At 49.2% G+C, this 21,204-nt stretch overlaps 1 protein-coding gene across 2 annotated transcripts in view; it reads left to right on the plus strand.

Moving 5' to 3' along the window:
* Window positions 1–3,793: 3,793 nt before the first annotated feature.
* Window positions 3,794–21,204, plus strand: part of MXD4 (MAX dimerization protein 4) — a 50,877-nt gene continuing 33,466 nt past the window's right edge. The window contains exons 1-3 of one of the 2 annotated variants that reach the window (XM_074273161.1): window positions 3,794–3,951; window positions 4,847–4,946; window positions 17,315–17,344. In XM_074273161.1, the coding sequence (XP_074129262.1) occupies window positions 3,888–3,951; window positions 4,847–4,946; window positions 17,315–17,344 (194 nt within the window). In that variant the 5' untranslated portion in view covers window positions 3,794–3,887. The remainder of the gene's footprint in view (window positions 3,952–4,846; window positions 4,947–17,314; window positions 17,345–21,204) is intronic. The other variant, XM_074273162.1, reaches the window with a different exon arrangement.

Below are 21,204 nucleotides of genomic sequence, written 5' to 3' on the forward strand. Positions count from 1 at the left end.
TCTTCTCCATTCTTCTCCACCTGCCTCCTTCAAATATCCAGATCTCTAAATTCCTAAAATTTTACGACCTCTCTCTCATTTACTTTAATTGTAAGTATATCTTAGAATTTACCCCAGATGCTGGAATTCCTAGTTATGGCTTTAGACAAACACCTCCGGCAAAGTATACATCACCCTGTCCTATGTTTTCCTATGTACGCCGATAAGCAGAGGATTGCTGAACAAAGCTGTCTATGTGATTTCATCTATCAAGCAATCTTGTATGATATCTACATGCACATGGAGAACTTTTAGACAGCATTTTGCTCTATGGAGCCAGATGCTTATTAAAAAAAACATAATTGGTAGGATTTTGAGTTCCCTAAACCTCTGAATTCAGTGTATGATTGTGAAGAAATAGTTTGCTATGGAAAACTGTCATAATAGCACAAACACTCCCCTCTCTAATAATAATGACATTAAATCAGTGAGGCATCTAAAGGTTTACAAAGAACTTTGTATATCCAATGATAGCTAATGTAGATATAACTTTAGTTTGCAATGTACTTTACAAATATTATCTTGTTTGATCCAATTCTGCCATTTATTAGCTATGTGACCCTGTTCAATTTATCTAAACTCTATGAACTTTAATTTATCATTTTTGAAGTATCTTCCCTTTCTAGTTCACCTTGTAAGACATTAAGTTCAATATAAATGTCCACTGTTGTTATTTCTCTAGTCATCATCAGATAAAGTGATTGATATTCTCCTGAGTTATGGAGAATGGCTGCCCTACAGGGAATCCAAATGGAGGGGGGATTCCCGGTAAGCCACAGGGTTCTCCAGATACTCTGATGCTGACTGCATCAAGTCCCAAAATACTATGGAACCTCCTTGATGAGATCCATAGTCACTCAAAAGAGACTGACCCAGTACAGTTGGGAAATGCCAAGTGGACGGAGGAGTCTATAGGGTGTGACATGCATGTGGGTGAGCAGTCCATATGTACACTACATATCTTTGCCTGATCTGGAAGTGAATTGGGGGGAAAGGGGAGGCTGGAGTAATCTGGGAAACTGCAGAGTTCTAATAAGCAAATGCTAACTTTTAAAACATCCATATTCTTCCAGGAATGTCCTATGGCTACAAATCATAGCAGTGCACAATGGCTGAAAGATCACAATTGCACCTCATTCCAAGGAGGGACACCGGGCCGGGCTAAGAAGGCAGCAGAATGTTAGCACTGATGAGCTACATCTGAGCAGAATGAGAGGCACCATGAAAATAACTGTAGAAAGGGATAGAGACCAGTCATAGTACAAGTACAGAACCCCAGCAAGGCTTCGGTGTCCCCAAATTTTAAATGGGTCAGAGGAAAGCCTCACGCGTCGGATGTCACGATTCTGGAGGATCTAAAGAAAAACATGAACAAGAATCTCACATGACGAGGAGGTATAAAGCAAATGGAGGGAATCTATCAGCGAGGGTACAGACCCAAGGATGCATTATCATCTTCACCGTAACCCTGGGAGGTGAGTAAGGAAGCATTTGGAAGAGGGTTAGGCCTGTGATTGCATCCGGATAGGGAGCTCTTAGGTGAAGGGTTTCTTTTATTGCTGCAGGTCAATCTCTTCGAAACCATTAGAAAATGCCTACAAGCAAAGGTTAAATAGCTCTCCCCAGATAACAGAACCGTATGTGTCAGAAGCAAAATTTGATTTCCCAGCTTTGAAGTCTCCTACTTATTCTGCTGCTCAGGTGGACAGTACAGGTTGGTGTCCCTCTTTCTAGGATAAGGGGATACAGGCTCAGAGAGGGAGCCTGACAGGACGAGCAGTGGATTTGTAATTTGAACCGTTTTTTAAAGCATCGTGTCCAGCGTGCGCTGCTGTGCTGCCTCTGCCAGGGAGGACACTAATGTTCAGGGATTCCAGTATCCGTTCCGGATGCGGCCTTTCCCGACGTGAACCAAAGCCCGCCTTGGGGGCTGGCCTCCAGGAGCTGCCAGGCTGAGGACGGCTAGGCCCTGCACCCTTGTTAATGACCAGGCCTTTCTGTACTTACCTAGGCCAGGGCTGCCCCAGGCTTTCCGGCCGGCTAGAGCTTTCCCTCCAACAGCACAATTCTGAGGCACTCCGGACCACCTCTATGCTGCAACAAAACCAGAGGAAGGTCTTAGTGGAGATTAATAATTGCAGTAGTGCGCGATTCTGTGTCGGTCTCCTCCATCCCACCCTGAAGGTAAATAATGCATAACTGTGCTCATTCTAAAGATGAGAAAGCTAAGGCCCAGGGAGGATACAGCTAACTTCGCTGCTGGCCCATGCGGCACCTCGCTGCCGTCCCTCGGTGCTGGTTCTTTCCCTCCCAGAGGACCTCGGGTACGCTGTCTGCGGCTCGTTGGTAGGGACTCGGGACCCTCCCTCTCCCGTCAGAACGAGGGGCGGAGGGCGGATGGCAGAGCCCGGCTCAGCCCGGCCCACAGTAGGTGCTTGTAAACTCTCGCTGACTTTCCCTCCGCGCTCCTAACCCAGCCTTTGGAACCCAGCAGCAGCAGCAGGAAGAGCCACCCATTGTTGGCAACGTTCCAAAAAGAATCAGCTGAAAGTAGACGGTGGAATGTAAGAACGCGGACGTGCCGGGGCCCTTGGAACGTGGAATGCTGGGTTTTAAGTGACCTCGGAACACAGAACGGAGAATGGCTAAAAGGGTCTTAGAACAGAGAACCCCGAACTGGGAGAGAGCCTTAGAACCCGGAACGCCCGAGCGGCCTTTGTGACTTTGGAACGGAGAACGGTGGAACCCGGGGGACCTTAGAGACCATGTGGCGCGGTCCCTGCTGGGGCAGAAGGGGAGACGGGCCTTTGGCCGGATTCAGAGAGAGGGCTCTGCTCCTCCTGTCCGGAATGACCGCGAGGGCGCTTTTCCTCAGTTTCCAGCTCTGTAAAATGAGGGAGGGACCCTCGGGGAGTCAGTCCTCTGACCCCGGGAAACTGGAGGGGTCTGTCTGAGAGCCCCCGACAGCCACAGCAGCAGGACAGAAGGCAAGTGTCCCGGGCCCAGGCCTGTCCCGGGCCTCCCCTCCCCCAAAGCCAGGCCTGGCACCTGTAGCGTCATTTTCGCCTGTGGGGCTGGCTTTTAAGGCGGCTGTCCCGGCTGCTTTCCCAAGTCCTGTAGACGGGAGGCAGCAGGGCAGTTCCGTCTAACGGTGTCCGCAGCGCGAGTCCCCGCCTTCCCCCTCCGCCCTAGATGTCTCACCCCAGCTCCTAACAGGCCGGTTTAGGCCGGGCCACTCCACCAGCCCAGGCTTCCTTTCCTCTCGGCAACGCAGCCCGCTCCGCCCAGCTCATTGGCCAGCCTACCTCCTGCCCAGCCATTGGTCCGCTCTCCGCTACTTTACATAGCCTCCTCAAGACCAATCATCGCCCAGCACCTACTTAACATGCACCCCGACGGCCACTCAGAGAGCGCGGGGGCTGGGCCACCACGTGCTGTTGCTAAGCTTCGGCTTCTAAATTGTTACTATCGCGGCCGGCCTATCGGAAGAGAGATTCAGATCTGTCAACATTCTCTTCCCCAAGCTTAGGGGGTTCGGCCCGCTTCCATTGGTCCCGCTCACCCCTAGTTCCCGCCCCCAATCCCAAACGGCTGATTCCTATTGGTTGCTCGAGCCGCCCATCGGTCTTATGTGTCAATTTGAGGGCTGGAGCGAGAGGGTGGTGTATAGGCGACTTGGAAGTAGGCTGGAGTGTGTGAACTCGGTGCAGTTGGGCGCTCGGGGGTCTGCTCTATAGGCAGGGAGAGGAGCCAGAGCCAGGGTGGGGGGGGCTGGGTGTTTGCCGTCTGGTTTCTCTGGGGGGGGTGGGTGGGGGGGGGACTGGTGTGAGTGACAGAGCACCAAAAGTATGGAGTGGAACTCTCTGTTACTCCTCCTGGAAGCAGCCGAGTACTTGGAGAGAAGAGACCGAGGTATTCCCAGAGCTGACTCTTTTCTAGAGCCCCCCTCCTTTCCTTTCCGCTCCCCTCTCTCTTTGTTGTACGCTGCTCCCCCCCGGGACGCCCTTTCTCCCCCCGCCCCCCCTCCCGCCCGGAGCCCCGGCTCCCTCCGGTTTCCCGCTGGCTCCGAGGCGCACAGACCCCACCTGAGGTTGAGGGGTTCGGGGGAGGCGGGGAAGATACTTTGTTGCAAAACCAACCCACCAAACAAACCAAAAAAGCAACCGAAAGGAAAGCTGGAGCTTCTAGAATGTGGAAGTGCCTCGGCCCGAGAGAGGCAGCCTCTCTGGAAAAAACAGCCTCCCCGCCCGGGTCCCCGGGTCCCGTCTCGGTGTGTCTCTCCCCGGGGCTTTCTCTGGGCTTCCTCTCTGCCTCCGGTCTCTCTAGCTGCCCGGCGCTGGGAGGAGGAGGGAGGGGCGCTCGGTGACTGTGGCCGTGGCATTGACTTCCCTTGTCTATTACGGCGTCTGGCTGTTACTGTTGAGAGCGTGTTCATTGCCTCCTGCCTGCCCCCCTCCCCCACCAGGGCCGGGCCGGCCCCGTCCGAGCTGAGTTCGTGCTCTCCGCGGCCGCTTCCCCTGCCCCACGAGAGGCCGTGCTCGGGAGCCTGGGGACGCGCTTACTCGCCCCCCCGCATCTGCAAAAGGCCCCGCGGCCCGGGAGAATCTCCGGTTCTGGGAGGGGAGGGTGGGGAGAGAAATGCTGTGGAGGGTCTGGTTTTTAGAAATCTGGGCGCAGCCGCCGATCCGGCCGCTCAGCCGGGCCCCGGGCTAGGGAAGAGTCCGGGACGGGAAGGGTGGGGTGGGGAGCCGCGCCCCAGCGCCCCCCGCGCCACCCCGGCCCCTAACGCTTGTGACTTTGTCCCCAGAAGCCGAACACGGCTACGCGTCCGTGCTGCCCTTCGACAGCGAGTATTCCAGGAAAAAAACAAAGACGGCCGCCTTGGCCAGGAAATCTCAGAATAACAGGTAAAAATCTGCGAGCCTCTCCGCCCAGCCGTGTAGCCCCGGCTCCTTCCCCCCTCCCCCACGCCGCTCCGGGTGCTCGGAGCGCCGCGGCCGGGACCGGCCTGGCTGGAAGTGGGGAGTCGGAGAGACTGCACCCTTCCTCCCACCCCCTCCCCCTCCCTCAGCCCCTGCCTACCCCTCTCGGGGACCTGGCCCCAGCCCCAGATCCCGTCGCCATTTTCCCCCTGGCCTGGGCTGGGCTGGGCTCGGCTCTGTTTTGATCTCGCACATAAACACTGCCACGCGTACAGCCTCTCTCTGCTGTGGCTCTGCCCGGCTCGATAACCCAGCAGCAGCCTCGGCAGCCTGGCTCGCCCCCCCCCCCCAGTTCTACACCCCCTGCCCCAGCAGCAGCGTCCGTCAGTCCGGGGACGGATGTCACCCACCCCACCCTTCCTAGCTGATGGTCGGGCAGGGGCTCGGGCTTGGTGCCTGGGACACTTCTCCCCCCAAACTTCTTAGTTTTGTTTTTGAGGCAGGAAGGAGTCATGTGGAAGCCCAACCCCCAAGACTTTCCACCTCGGGGACTTTAAAAAACAGCCTCTCGCACACACTTGTAACTCCCTCCCCTCCTCCCGAGGGTCTGGAAAAGAAATGCTCTTTCTACCTTTCTTTGTACTCCCAGTACAGCGCCTGGCACGTAGGAAGCGCCCAATGTACGTGCTGAGGACTGACCGACTTCCCCAAAATAGCAGATGCTCCAGTGGAACTTGGGCAGCCTCTGAAAGGGCTCCAGCCACGAGTTCGGTCCCCGCCCCCACCCCCTTCAAGGAGAGGGAAACTGAGTCTCAGAGAGGGGGCAGGGACTTGGCCCAGATCCCGCAAGTTAGTGACATGTGCTGGGACGGAGAAGCTGCCGTCTCCTCGGGACTCCCAAGCCCCGGCCCCCCCCCTCCGGGCTTGCTGTGTGCCTATGAGGGGGGCAGCTCACATCTGGACAGGGGTTTCTGAGAGTTCCAGTCTGTGGCAGCCCCCACCCCCACCCTTGATTTTAATTGGAAAGGGCTCCTGCTGAGTGAGGGTGCGAACTGCGCCCCCCCCCCCCCCCCAGCCCGTCAGGGCCGGCCGAGCTCCGGGACGGGAGCAGCTCGGCACTGGCTGAGGCTCCCCGGGCCTTAGCTTTGTTTGCCTAAGCAGACCGTGCCCAGAGAGCGCTGTGTACGTGCCGAAGATTCTCTTAAAGGGGCCGCGCCTTGTTACGTGGTAACTCCTCCGGGTCCTTTCTCCTCCACCACCTACGGTTGCCAAATAGCGGGCCTCGGACTGAGCGTGCTCAAGCCCTGCACTTTCCCCTGCCGTCCCTCCCGGCGGCCCGATGCTCTCCTTTCCAGAGAAGGGCAGGGGAGAGCACTTGTGTGCTCCTTCTGACAGAGAATCTTCTCTAGCCCAGGGACTTGAGGACCCCCTCCTCCTTCCCCCTCCTCCAGGCGCTCCCTAGCCCCCTGCCATCCAACTTTCTTCTTGTAGAACTGTGTGACCCAAAGGAACAGCAAGGCCCAGCCATTAGGATCAGCCAGCTGGGTGTTAATTCAGGGCCTGGGGGGGGTGTTTGGGCTCGGTCCACTTGGGCCCCAAAAGACAAAGCAAAGTGGTCCCTGCCTCCAAAGAGCTTGCAGTCTAACGGGGTGGTAATCTGAGCACAAATAATTGTATGTGTATTTTTTTTTAAAGTAGAGAAAGAGATAACCTTGGGAAGGATAGCTCCAGCTGCTGGGGGTGGGGGGACAAGGGAGTGGGGAATAATACAGAGAGGGAGGGAAAGGCGAGACCCCAGAAAAAGCCCTGGTAGGCTTTGAGTGCCAGCCTTAGAGTTTACCAAAACCCAAGAGGAGACAGTGTTATATGGTGATGGACTACTTATCTAGGAGCTAGTCCTGGCCCTGTTCTTAACTAGCAGTGTGGCCTTGGACTTCCCCTTCTGTAGACCTCAGTTTCCTGATCTGTACAAGAGGTGAGAACTAGATCTCTAATTCTAACCCCCAACTCTTTGAACCTATCTGAAACCAGTGTGTTCCAAGGACTCAGAGAGCAGGAGGAAGTGCTGAGGGTGGGAGTGGGAAATGGGGGCTCTAGGGGCTCTCACAAAACAGAAGAAGAAGGGGAAGGATTTCCTGTGCCTGCCTTTTTGGAAACACTCTGGGAGGGTGGGGGAATAATTTCTAATGGGAGGCAGCTGTGGTAACATGGAAAGAAAACTAGATTTGGAATTCAAGTCCTTATTAGCTCTGTGATCTTGGATAAGTCATTTGATTCGGTGCTTTGGCTCTTTGTCTCTAAGATGGTAATAGTGATAACCTGTATTACCTGCCTCTCTGGGTTGCTTCAAGGAAAAAATATTAGTCTGAGGAAAACTTGGTAAGCCATATAAGGCTCTTTAAATGCCAGCTGCTATAATTGTTGATATTGTTATTTGTCAACATATAAGCAAGTCCCTCAGAGCAGCCTGGCTTTTGTTTAGAAGCTAGGGTCTGGTTACTCATTGGTCATTTGGGCCTGCAAGCAAGGCAATGATATGATTTTGTTCTCAAGACTGTGTGCGCCTGTGCGCACATGCATGAGTATGCACATGTGCACAGGCAGTCCGTGTTGGCAGGGCTGGCCCACTGGCCCATCTGGTGCATTTTTAGCTTTCTCTTCCCCTGGTGCTTTACAGGAGTTGGGTGTGTTTGTGCCCAGCAGCTAAATGGAGGTAGTGGATCTGCCGCAGATTTTAAAGCTTTACTGGCTGGCTAGAATGGTGACATCCACCACAGGCAGGACTTCTTCCTACAAGATCTCCAGATTTTTTGCCAATCTCAGCTTTTCCGTCTCATGCTTCTCTCGTGTGGTCAGATGATTTAAAAAAAATAACAAAAACAAACAACTGCACACTGTTTGGATTCTATGAGTTTTCTTGGCGTCTCCCCCAAGCTCAGTGGGTCTTTGCGGTGGCTGCGGCTCCCTGGGGACCGGGGTTCCCACATGCTAAAAGCCACAAATGATTCATATTTAGATCTTCATCAGTACATGAACACTTTGTGCCTGGGAGAGAAACCTGCAAAGACCTGATGGACAAAATGAGGCTGGAGGGCCAGGTGATCTCCCCGTTGCTGTGGGAGAGTTAGGAGCCCCAGAGCACTAGCCTGCTTCTGCTCCTTATTGTCATTTCACATCTTGGGGGCCCTTTGTCTACATGATGATTGGGCTAGACTCCATAGTTTCTGAGATTCCTTCCTATTTTGCCATTCTGTGCCCTGAAGGTCTTCTAGCTCTTGGGGTGAAGTTAAAGGCATAGATGGGGTCTTGCTGTCCACTTTGTGCAGGGCCAAGCCCTTTCATCTCTGGGATTCATCTTTCTCTTTCACAAAAGCAAAGTTTGGAAAACAACAACAAATGGTAAACATGTGACCAAGAAGGAATCTTAACATGCTACTTTAAGGTGGGCTTATTAGTGCTTTTTTCTCGGCTTACCTATAGAAGAAGTAGTGACAAGTATCATCCCCATTTTACAGATGAGGAAACTGAGGCTTAATGAAATGGTTTTGCTTTCTCTCACCCAGTTCAGTCTGAGGCAGGAACCAAGGCTAAGGCTTTTGACTCCGTGTCTAAGATATCTCTCAGTTCCGCTGGTCGCCCACCCCTCTGACCTGTTTCCTAGCTCTGCTCCTAAGCTGTAGTGGCAGGGAATAGGTGCCATTATAGCCATGCTGGCTTCCTTGTAGTGCCAGGTCTGGGGTCTTCCAGGCTCTTGTGCTGACAGACCCAGAGGCAAGATGATTCATGGCCTTTGGGAATGAGGGACTCTCCTCAAACTTGGCCTTGTTCCCCAGGAGTCAGCTTGCCTCTGCTCAGGGGATGGGGAAGTTAGGCAGGGGAGAGAGATCTGCTTTCTACCCTCATCAGTTTCCTCGAAGCTTGAGAGACAGGATCTGTTACCAGTAAAATAATTAGAGCTCAATCTAGTCCTAAATCTCTGCAAGTGTCTGGGAAGCTCAGAGAAGGAAGAGCAGTGAAAGTTGGCTTGGGCGGCTGGTCTGGTCAGAAAAGGCCTCCTGGAGAAGGGTGGGGTGTAAGCCGGGCGTTGAAGGTGCCTCGCTTGAACATTATTACCCAGTTACCAGTATGAGCAAGGTTCAGTGGTAGGATCCCAGAAGATCCGCTTAACTTCACGTGGGCCCTCAGAGAGCTTGCAATCTGGAGGGGAGGAGGCAGAGACTTAGGATTGAGGTGAAACTGAGAGATGATGCCCTTTGGTCACGGGCAGAGAGAGAAGCCCAAGTGAGAGGAACCTTGAGAAGTTTGAAGGTGACATAATTTTCATTCTGATGTCAAAGTGGATAGAGCACTCTGCCTGCCTTAGAATACTTCAAATACAGCCTCAGGTACTCACTAGCTACATAATCCTGTGCAGGTCAGTTTACCTTGCCTCAGTTTTCTCCTCTGTATAATGGGGATAATAATAGCACCTGTCTCTCAAGGGTGTTATGAGAACCAAATGAGATATGTGCAATGCTTAACATAGCGCCTGGCACATAGTAAATGCTATATAAGTGTTAGCTATTGCTGCTGCTGGTGCCAGGGAAGATTTCATGAACAAGGTGGAGAAAGGGAATTCTCAAGGAACCAAGATCTGGAAATGGGTTAGATTGACAATGTCCCCCCATCCATAGAGGTAAGAAAAGACAGACTGGAGAGTGATTGTTGTTTGCCCTTCATTTTTGAAGAGGACCATGACTTCAAGGAGGTGATGCCGTGACCTGCAAGTGAATTGGATTTGAGGGAGGGAGGGCTATGCAAGATCACCTGCCTCACTTTCTCTCCAGAGCTTTCTGGGTCCAGTGACCAGATAGAGATCAGGATTACTGGAGACTGGCCTGGATACAGTGGAAGACAGCAGCTTTTTTTTTTTTTTTTTTTTTTTTGCCAGACAACTGGTCATTTTAGTTGGAACAAAGAACACTGGAAGGAGAAGGCAGGACAGGCAGGTAGGAGGGCCATGGCCATATTAAGAAGCTTTCTCTTCTGAGTATGTGCAAGGTGATTTAGAGAGGGAGGAAGACTGAAGAGAGGCAGCCAGTTAGGAGGCTGTTAGAGGAGAACTGAGGGTAGGATCTGGATTGTCAGAGAAGGTAGAATTGGGCTAGTAAAGTAGTTGGAGGAATATGGGCCTGGGATGTAAAGAACCCTGTTCTGTCCTAGGCCACTGTAGGATCTTGGACCATTCATGTTGTTGTGTTTGACCTCTGTAAAATGAAATGGTTAGATCAGAGGGTATATGAGGTCCTTCCAACTCTGGGAACCTCAAATCGTGGATGGGGTGGTGGAGAGAGTGCCAAGCAGGCCTGGCTTCGAATTCTGCTCCTGCACAACCATGATCCAGTCACTTCCCTCCTTGGGCCCAGTTGCTTCACCCACAAAGGAAGGGGTTGCAGCTCCGTCTGTGATCCTGTGTGGGGAGAGCACTGGGATGGTAAGGAGGTCAATCCTGATGAAGCAGGGGAGTTCCATGGGCCCTGACCGACCAGAGCCTCCGATAGTCAGACTGAGGAGTTAGGCCATGATGAGACAGGAAATACGCAGCCAGTGCGATGACTCCTGGAAATAAGATGGTGAAAGCCTTGTGGTTATTCCAGGTTACTCAAGAGTGGGCATTTCCCCTGGTTCGGGCAGGCTGCCAGGTTACTGCAGGACCTGGTGTGGAGGGAGAAGGGGCAGCCATAACAGCGTGTAAACTGGAGCAGCTAGTGGGTAGTAACCAGGCATGGGTCAGGAAAGGGGAGGCATTCAGACCGTGGTCCCCTCAGGAGAGTTGCGGGGAGATGTCTGAATGCAGAAAATTACCCCCTCAAACACAGAATGCATTTCAATTTTGTTTTCACTTTTGCTTTGTTTCCAGAATGGGTTAAGAGGGTGGGGACTGGTCTGTATGGGGAAATGACTGGATCATTGTTGGGGGGGGGGGGTTTAAGGCACAATTTAAAAACATTTAAAGAACAGTAAAACAGGAATGAAACAGAAGAAGGGTGGACAGATCCCAGGGTCTGGAGCCCAGCTTATAATTCCTGTCTTATCCTAGCTGTATATGAGGATTACTTAAACAGGGCAGATTAAAGACTGGCAGCTAGGTGGCGTCCCGGGTACAGTGCCAGGCTAGAGTTAGGAAGACCTAGGTAACAATGTGGCGAAGACCTGGGTAACAATGTGGCCTCCCAATGCTGCTGAGTTTTGTGAGCCCCCCCAAGTCATTTAAACCCACTTGCCTCAGTTTCCTCCTGGAGAAGGAAAGGGCTCATCCCTCCAGTGTCTTTGCCAAGAAAACCCTAACCGGGTCGTAAGGAGTCGGCTACTATTGAAACAACTGAACAACCACAGAGGCCAAAGAGGAAAACCCTGAGGGTGGGCTGGCTGAGTACCTCAGGGCCAGATAAACTGAGGCTGGAGAAGTGAGAAGCTTGGGCGGACAGTCAGGAGAGCCGAGGAGAGTCTGGTTCTCTCACAGACTTACTGTGGTCTTGGATAAGGCCCTACCTGAGCTTGGGCCGAGGGATTTTCCTGCATGTTGATTGAAAATCCTGTTCAATGCCCAGTACCTTTTCAAATGCTAAGATTCACAGACCGGAAGAAACCTTAGAGACCTTTGCATATTAGTTATTGCTTATACTATATCTATATGAAAACTTTTTGTTTTCCTCATTCCCTGGGTGCATATGTCCCTATTACTGAGCTTTGGAAGGACCAAGGGATAGTCAGAAGTGCCGGGAAGCCGGGGCCTTGGGTTTGAGTCACACAGATTTGCTACTTTTCCAGACTGGACCTCAGTCTCCCCACTTAAACAATGAGGGTTTTGGCCTAGAACTTGCCTGACCTAAAAACCATGTGCCTGGGATCAGTGTGAGCCTCCATTGGCAGAGGAGAGAGGCACTCAGGAAATGGGAACAGGGAGCACTATTGATTATTTCAGAGAGACTGACTAAGACCTTAGAACATAGAACAATTGGAACTGAAGGAGTTCTTGAAGGCCACCTCAGCCAACCCTTTTATTTTGCAAAAGGGAAAACTGAGGCAGAGGGAGGGGAAGTGACTTATTCAAAATCAAAGTATTCATTTGGAGCTGGGATTTGAATCTAGGACTCTCTGCCTGCCATATAGCTTTCCCCCAACTTTTTCCCACAATGCCATGATTTCTCAGAGGAACTGTAGTGGATGTCTGAGTGTTTGGTAGCTGCAGTTTTGTGAGCCCTGAAAATTTATGGTGATGTCCATCCAGAAGCAGCATGGTACAGAGTGGGGAGGGTCTTAGATTTGGAACCAGGGGACATGGGGGTTCCCATCCAAGTTCTGAGTAGCTCAGAGGAGCTTAGATTGAGAATGAGATTTTCCAGAATAGGAAAATGAGGCAAAGGGATTGGATAATATTTTTCCTAAACTCACATGGGAATTAAGTGTAAAACCAAGGTATTTGAACCTAGGGCCCTGACACTCCAAATCCATCACTTTCCCCATTGTTTCACAGTGCCTTCCTGGTAATTCCTCCAAACCACTGAGCCTCAGTTTCCCCATCTGTAAAATGGAGAGTGTACTATTGATGGCAACTTTATGCGCTCTAGAAATCTGAGTTGTGGCTGTTTGCTCACATCGGGGAAGAGAGGTAGGTAAGGTAGCAAGGAATCTAGGCAAGTCATTTCTCAAGGAATGGGAATTGAAAGAGTTCTGGTAAAGAGGGCTCCCTGCAGCTGGGAGATAACTGTAGTGGTCAGTTCTATTTCCGGGCCCACGTCATGATAACTATAAACCCCCTCCCCCTCCTTTGTTTCTGTTTTCTAAGCCAAGGGGAGGAGAGAGAGTCCGGAGGAGGACGGCCCCTGTTGGATGCTGCTCAACCTGTGCAGCCTGCTGAAAAGAGCAGGACGCCAGGGGGCTATTCTCCCCAGTGAGCAGGCGGGTGCCCTCGTACAGGCAGGGACCAGACACAGCAATGGGCAGGGAGCCATGTGGCAGGACTGGCCTGAAAGGGATTCTTCTTCATAACCCCAGCATCAATAATAATAAGTTGGAATAATTATTATATTCCTATTATGTTATTTTACTTATTATTATTATTATTATTATTATTATTATTATAGAAACCATATAGTTCCTCCAATATGCCAGACTCTGTTCTGAGCCAAGTGTCACCTCATTTGACCCTTACAACCACCCTGAGAGGTAGGTGCTATGATCCCTATTTTATAGATGAGGAAACTGAAGCAAACAGGTTTCAGTGCCTCAGTGGTTAAATAGCGAGGAAAGGTCTCAGGCTCCAGGGCTTGAGCTCCAGGTCTGGTGCTCTGTCCCCTGAGCCATCTGGCTGACTCCAGAATGTCACAATGGGAAGGGCCCTTGGAGATCATCTGGGCCAACTCCTGACTTTGTGGCCAAGGACACTGGGACCCAGACTAAGGGAAGTCTCCCCACTCCCAAGTCCAACAAACCTCCCGCTCCCAAGCCTAACTCTTTGTATCACCACTTGCTTTTGGCTCTTCATGTGGAGAGCCCCACAGTAGAAGGGCTGGATGGGGATCTGTCAAAGCATCTCTGGCGGATCAGGCATGGTCTTGATAGAAGGGCAGCAGATTAGGAGTCCAGGCACCCAGGCTCAAATCCCTGTTCTGCCGCCTGGCAGTTGTGTGCCCGTTGGGATGTTAAGTCCTCCTGGGGAGTGGGGACCTTAGTTTTCCCTCCTATGTACAGTGAGGGTGATGATTCCTACCCTTGTTCCCAAGGTCATGCCAGGACCAGATGTGCTCAGTGGTCCTTGGCAGCTCTCACGTTCCTTAAGTAATACTATCTCCTTTTCTGGTATACTTCTTCAATGAAAAGAAACAACTGTCTGGGACATGTTTGGGGTTGGCTGGGGCCCAGCTCATGTGCAGGGGAAGCAGTCAGAGTCCATCATTTTAGAATGAGATTGTTTTAGTTCAGTTGCCAGTCTAGACCCCCAGAAAGGCTAACTGAACAGATACTTTGTGCTTTGTGAAGGCAGTAAAGTCAGAGTAAAATAGGTACAATTTTTCCACAATGCTCCTCTCACTTGCTGTTGACCCACTGAAATTTTCCCTAACCTTCAGGGCCCAGCTCAAGCTTCACCTCCTCCAGGAAGCCTTTCCTGACCCCATCAGCCCATGGAGGTCTCACTCTTGCTCTCAGAATGTTTTCTGTGTGGATTGCTAATTCTATACTGTTTTGATACCTTGGCTTTTCTCTTCTATCAAACCATGAAGTTTGACACTTCCTATTTCTACAGGACTTTTAGAAGTTGTTTTAACAATAATAAAGATGATAATTTATTGATTATTCAGTTTACACTTTCTGCACAACAACCTTGTGAGATAGGGAGTAAAAATTATTTTTGCCCCCATTGACAGATGACAAAATTGAGGGAAAAGGAATTTTTGTGGTCAGTGGGCAGCAGAGATGGGACTCAGACCCAGGTTTCTGCCTTCTTGCATCTCTCTAATTCCTGAGGCTTAAAGCAAGTCACCAGACACAGGTGCAATAAATGCTCATTGGTCAGTTAGTAGCAGAGGTTGCCAAATAAGATAAGGCACGTCCCACACGAAGTAGACTATATTCTTTCCTACCCTCAGATCTTTAAAAACATTTTGTTGATATTTTTTATTTTCACATCCCTTTTATTTACAAATACATCTCTTCCTATCCAGTGAGCCATCCTTTGTGCCAAAAATTTTTTTTAAATATTTTTTTAAAAAGAAAGAATAGTTAGCATTTATATAGCATTCAGAGGTCTGCAAAGTGCTTTATGAATATTTCTCTTGATCCTCATGAGGAGATCCTGGCAGGTAGGTGCTATTATTGTGCCCATTTCACAGTAGAGGAAACCGAGGCAGGTGACAGTGAAACGACTTGCCCAAAATAAGTGAGTGGGGCTGAATTTTAACTCGGGTCTAATTGAGGTCAGGTGTATCCTTTGTGCCACCTATGTGCCGGTGTACCTCTTGAATGAAGAGAGAAAGGCCTAACAAACTTGGCTGATCATGTTTTGTTGAAGTTGATATATGACTTGAGAGCTAGCTGTTAGTCTTTGCAAGGGACTGCCTTTTGGATAGTCTGAGATGGTCGGGTTTTTTCCTTCTTTTTTCTAGGTCCATGTCTAAAAAGGAAGGAGGGAATGTGAACAGAGTATGAGAAATGAGTGTGGTCAGCGGCCAAAAATTCTGGTCTTGGGGGTGTTGAAAGCAGGCACTGTTGGCCCTGTGATAGAGGGTGATGGAACTGGAAGGCCTTCAAGGTTTCTCCCACATCTGATAGTCCACAGTTGTGGGATGGAAAATCCTTGAAGAGTGTGTGTTTGGAAGAGAATGGGAAGGAAGCAGTCACAGTCTGTGTAGGAGACCAGAACATGGTCATTCTGATAGAGGGAGGGAACAGGAGCATGAATTGTGAGTCAGGAGGCTGCCATTATTTTGGCAAGCTGGCCGGTGCTGCTTGGTCCATAACCTCCTCTAGCCTCTGTTTCTTTGTTTCTAAATTCTTGCCAGCTACAGAGAATTTTAGTGAAGATCAGATAAAGAAAGGGTGGGAAAGCCCCATTTGAAGATCCAGCTGTGGCTACTATTCCTAATAGTCACCTCCTCTGCTATTTGCTCAGGCCTTCCTTAGACCTTGGGAGGAAAGGAAGGGAGAAGAGGACACAGCTGGCTCCCTTTGGGAGTTGTACGCCTGAAAGACAAAGTTTCTCTTGCACACACAGCCCTGAGTTAACACTTTAGAGCCACAGGAAACCGAAAAAAAGGGAGAAATACCTCTCTAGGAAGGCTTCCTAAAGGAAACAGGACTGAGCTGAGCCCTGAAGGCCAGGGCAACCTCAGAGGCAAGGAGAAGAATGGGCATTTCAGGAGGGAGAATGGTGAAAGAAGCACTGGATGTAGGGCAAGAGGAGACACCTTGCGGATGGGGGTGGGAGGGTGTGTGGTAGGGAGCTTTTAGGATGGAGAGAAAGGTGACAGCCACATCGTATAAGACCATGGAGCAGGCCCAAGAGTTTGCGTTTGGGTAGGAAGGAGCAACAAGCATTGAATATGCACCTGTTGTATGCACAGTACAGTATCAGGACTGCTGTTCTTATTCTCAGGGAGTTTCAGTTTACTTGGAGGATTAGACAGATGCAAACAGAAATCTTGTTATTGTCAAAACTGTGAGAGAGAGAGAAGCGTCAGAAATATGAAACAGTGTTGGGAAAGGTGCTCTGGTACAGAGCAGGGGTTAGTCATGAAGGTGAAGCCCTGGAGCAAAGTGGCCTTAGGGATTCGTGAACCTTACCGCTGCATGGGCCAGCTTGAGGGGACCTCCAGATTGTCCTCCTCCCGTGTCAGGGCAGAGGGCATCCAGACTGGGGTCACTGGCCCCTACTTAGTATTGGGTTTAGAGCCACACAAGGCCCGGAGAGGCAGGCAGGCTGTTTTATAGGTGAGGAACTGAGACCTAGAGGCAAAGTGATTGCTCAAAGTTCCCACAAGGAGTAAGCAATAAGGGATTATTAAATGTTAATAGTATAATTCAATTATAGTTGCATATGTTATAATCTTTTAATATTAATAGTCCTATTGCCACAGCACTTTGAGATTTTCAGACAACAGCAAGCAGTCGAATAAGTGTCTCTTCTGTGCCAAGATCTATGTGAGGCACTGGGATATAAATGTTCCCAATAAATCGGACCCTGCCCTCCACAAAGGCATATATGTTCATGGGCTTGTAGGCCCAGAGTGGGGGGGCCCTTGGAAACCAAATGGTCTAATCCCATTGTTTTACCGATGGGAGAACCAAGACCCAGTGCTGAGGCTCACACAGGTAGTAAGGGACAAAGATGTGATTTGAACCCAGGGTCTGGTGTTTTTTTGACTCATCAGTCTTGTGAAGGAGAAGAGTCTTAAGTATCATTATCACCATTTTAAAGTTGAGAAACCTGAGTCTTAGCAGACAGAAGGGACTTATCCAAAGTCCCCTCACTAGCCAGTGAGTGTCTAGCTGGGTTGCGAGCCCAGCTCTCCTGCTCTCCTCTCTGCTACTACGTGGCACTTGTGGGATTCTGAGATGCCTTCAAGACACCCTCCCTGCCAACGTCAAGGCTGAGCTCTGTTTGAAAGCTGGCCTCAGACTGGCTTCCGGCGTCTCCCCTTCTCATCTCCCTTCCCATTGCTCTTGAGTGGGGGGGCCCTGGGGAGGGTAGCTGGGCCACCCTGGGCCTGCCTAGGACTGCCTCCCTGACAAGCCGGGACACAGATTGGTTTTGTTCACAATTATTCATTGTGAATCGGGGGACTTACTTCTGTTTCTTGTTTTTCTCTGGACAGGTCTTCGCACAACGAGCTAGAAAAGCATAGGTAAGTGCCCCAAAGATTATTTTTTATTATTATTATTATTAATATTATTATGTCATGCTACAGAATGGCTTTGCATACCCAGATTTCTGTCTGTTCATCTTTCCCAAGTCACGTTAGAGGAGACCTGTAGTTGGCTCAGTTGAGCCATCTGAATTCCTTCCTTTCTGCCTCTGGGCTAATGTGGCTTGAAACAAGTCTGTCCTCTGATTTTTCTCCTTACACTGAGCCTAGGCAGAGCTCCTTTCTCCCATCTTCCACCCCTCCCTCAGCTACCGCTGCTTTTCCCCAGGATGTTTCTGTATAAATGTTTGTGGGGAAGTAGAAGCTTTTGGGGAAGGGTGGATGGTAAAAGGACTGCTTACACTAGAAAATTGTCAGTGGGGGGATCATTTGGATCTCACTAAAGAAGTGGTTGCTGGGATTGCCTCATTGATTATCTAGGGGAAGTCTGGATTTCTTGGGACCTCATATGGGAGAAGGAACTTCTGTGTAGAGAGGTGTGTAGAGCCCACTTGGTTGGGCTGAGCTGGAGCCATAGAGTCAACAGTAACTCAAAGAGTGAACCAAACTTTTCATGGCCACAGATGAATTTGCCAAACTGAGGCTGGGTTTCTAGGCTTGCCGAGACCCTCTCGGTGGGACTTCAGCCCTGCCAAGTCTCTACTAAACTGGAAAGGCTTCAAGCAGTTAATCAAAAATCTATTAAGTATCTTCTTTGAGCCAGACATGTGTTAAGACCTGGAGGTATAAAGATAGAAATATGACAGTTCTTGCCTTCAGGAGTTTTTTATTCTTCTTAAGAGAGGTATCATGTATCTATCCAAGATGGGGATTTGTTTTTATTTGAGCACATTTGTGGTTTCTCAGCATAGAGAGAACCATCTTAGGAGGAACTTAAACCAAAGGAGACCCCCCCCTCTGCAAGTTAAAGGTCTGGAAGCTACCTGGCCACACTGAGAGGTTCAAGGACTAGCCTAGGGATACAGGGGCAGTAAATGTCAGAAATGGGGATCTGACTAAAGGTCTTTCTGGTTCTCACTGAATTCAGTCCTGTGCCACACCACACTGCCTTCCACATATATATATATATATATATATATATATATATATATAAATATATAAAAAAGCAATTTTGGGAGGGAGGCCCTCAGCTGGAGGGATCAGGAAATATGCTTTCCATAGGAAGGAGGATTTGGCTTGAGTTTTGAAGGAAACTGGGACTCTAAGAGACAGCTGTGACTGGATAAGTTCATGGTCTGGGGCCATAATTATTACTCAGTTTTCTGTCATATTCATCTTTAACAGATGAGGAAACTGAGTCCCTGAGAATTTAAATAACTTTCCCCTATTATATGTAGCTAATAAGTACAAGTGCTAGAAATTGAACTCTGGAAAGTCACCTGACTCCCAACACTAAATTGTGCTTTTATTGTCTCAGATCACAGGGTTTAGCAATGGATGGGATCTCAAGATCATTCATTTCAGTCTCTTCATTTTAGAGATGGGGAACCTGAGGCTTACAGATTTTTGCCAAAGGTCAAAGGCTGAAAGGTACCCATATCTCTGATTTTAAAGGCAATGCCCTTTCTATTATACCACAGCCCCAGACTGTGTGTTGATGAAGAACTAACCAGGTGCACATATATGCAAAACAGATTTGAACATTTGTTCATGAAAGCCTCTGCTAATGTTTAGAGGAGAAGACAGAGCTTTATGCTTTGACCCACATGAGAAAAATCATGAATCTCTAAGAAGTTTACAAAGGGATTTCCTACCAACAACCCCTATGAAGTTGCACGACTATTACCTGCATTTTCAGATGAAAAAAATAGGCTCAAAAGTTAAATGGCTTTCCCAAGGTGTCAGCTGGACCCTAATTCTCAGCCATGATACCTGGTTGAGAGACATCACTGCCATTCAGTTGGTTAGCATCCAGAACAGGATGGATGTGGATTAATGAGAGTATATTGACCACTTCCCTTGTCTTCTTCACTGAGTTTTTCTTTAGTCTAAGATGGTGTTAGCTTATCGCATTGTACTTGAGATATGCTAAAAATCTCATATCCTTTGCTTGGTAGCCATATTTCTCCCACCTGTGAGGTTGATTTTCTTGAGCCCATGTAAGATTTTACATACACTCTTTGTTCCTAGATTCACACTGATGAGCTCGGCCAGGCCTTTTTGAATCCCGACTTTGTCACTTGACTGTGGGTAGCCCATTTTTAGAGCTCTGCGTCATCTCTGCTTTTTTCCATGTCATTGATAAAGATATCAAGCAGCAGCAGAGCAGTCACAGGTCTCAGGAGCACGTTGCTAGCAACTTCCTTTGGGGTTGACATTGAATCACCAGTGATGGCTTGGGAGATGGGTCATTGAACCTCTGCCCAAACCCACCAGCCCACTTTTCTCCTTCTTCCAAAAGGATGGCACAAGTTCTGTCAAAAGCTCTGCTCAGGTTGAAGTAAAGCATACCTGTGGAATTCCTTTGATCTGCCATCTTCTTGACGCTGGCAGAAAAGGGAAGTCCAGTCCTCCTGGCAGGGTCTGTGTTCAACGAGCCCTATCAACCTTCCTCCCTCCCTTTTTTAAAGTCACCACTATTACTTCCAGATACTTTTCTTAAGTAATAGATTTTAGAATTTTGCCAGGAATTGGCCCCTAGCTTGCAGAGTCCAGACTCTCTTCCTTCTTTCTTCATTTTTTTTCCTCATGAAAAAGAAATATCCCGATTACCCTGAGATTCCTTCCAGTTCCGAGATTTTTCTCTTTTCCTCCTCCCCCCAACTGTATTGAGAAATGACTTGACCTTTGCTCTCTAGGCTTCCCATATTCTCTATGATGTTGTACTTGTTTGTGCCCTTCCCTTATTCCCTCTTTCCAACTCAGTAAGATCACGGATCTCATCCTAGTCATAGAAGCCTAGGGACTAGAGCTGGAAGGGTCCATCTGGCTAGTACGACTAGGAGCAAAAGTGGCCTGCCATACAGGTTTTCTGATGTGTGTCAAACAGAAAACACAGGCTCTGTACAAAGAAGAAGAATGCCCAGTAAAATCGGGAAATAGGAAATGAGAGAGCAATACATCAACATCCTGACACTGTGTATGCGCTCCAGAGAGAGGCTCTTGGTGGGGATGAGAAGAGAGAGATTGCCAAGGGGTGGATTTCAGCTGGGCATTGGGAAAAACTCGATAATCTTTAGCTATCTGTGGAATGAGCCACTTGACTATATTTGTGTTCATTTGTTTGTAGGCAATTGGATTTATGTAATTTGTCCAGTGTCCTACAGCTAGTAAATATGTGAGGCTAGATTTGAACTTGGTTCTTCCTGACTCCAGTGCTAGTATTCTATCCACTGCACTACCGAGCTGCCCCCTAATGAGCCACATTGGTAAACCAGGTGTGGCTTTCCTGTTGATGGAGGTACCTAAGTGGAGCCTAGAGACCTGTTGTAGCAGGGATCCTGCCCAGGTAAGGCAGGAATAGGTGCCAACCACTGAGGTGCCCTCCAGCTTAGAGCGTCTATGCTTCTGTTGTTTTTATTCCCTTGCTAGGAAGCAAATGAAACTCACATAACTCAGAATAGGAAAATAAACCAAATATATAAAATGGAAATGATTTGGCTTTTGATATTGAGCATCCCTCTCATGCATTTAAAAAAGCTACAGAAAACTTAATTATTTATAACTTGCCCAGAAATCAAACATTTACATAATGTGAGATTCTCCTCTGCTGGGTAGCACTTTTTTAGTCCTGAAGGGTGGGGAGGAAGGAGACGGCTTGGGATGTAGAAATGAAAGGTGTCCTGCCTCTTTGTGCTGCCTTGAAGAGGAGAAGCAGTGAGTAGTACTCAGACCATAAG

This window comes from Sminthopsis crassicaudata, chromosome 6 (genome assembly GCF_048593235.1).
Source record: "Sminthopsis crassicaudata isolate SCR6 chromosome 6, ASM4859323v1, whole genome shotgun sequence".
NCBI lineage: Eukaryota > Metazoa > Chordata > Mammalia > Dasyuromorphia > Dasyuridae > Sminthopsis > Sminthopsis crassicaudata.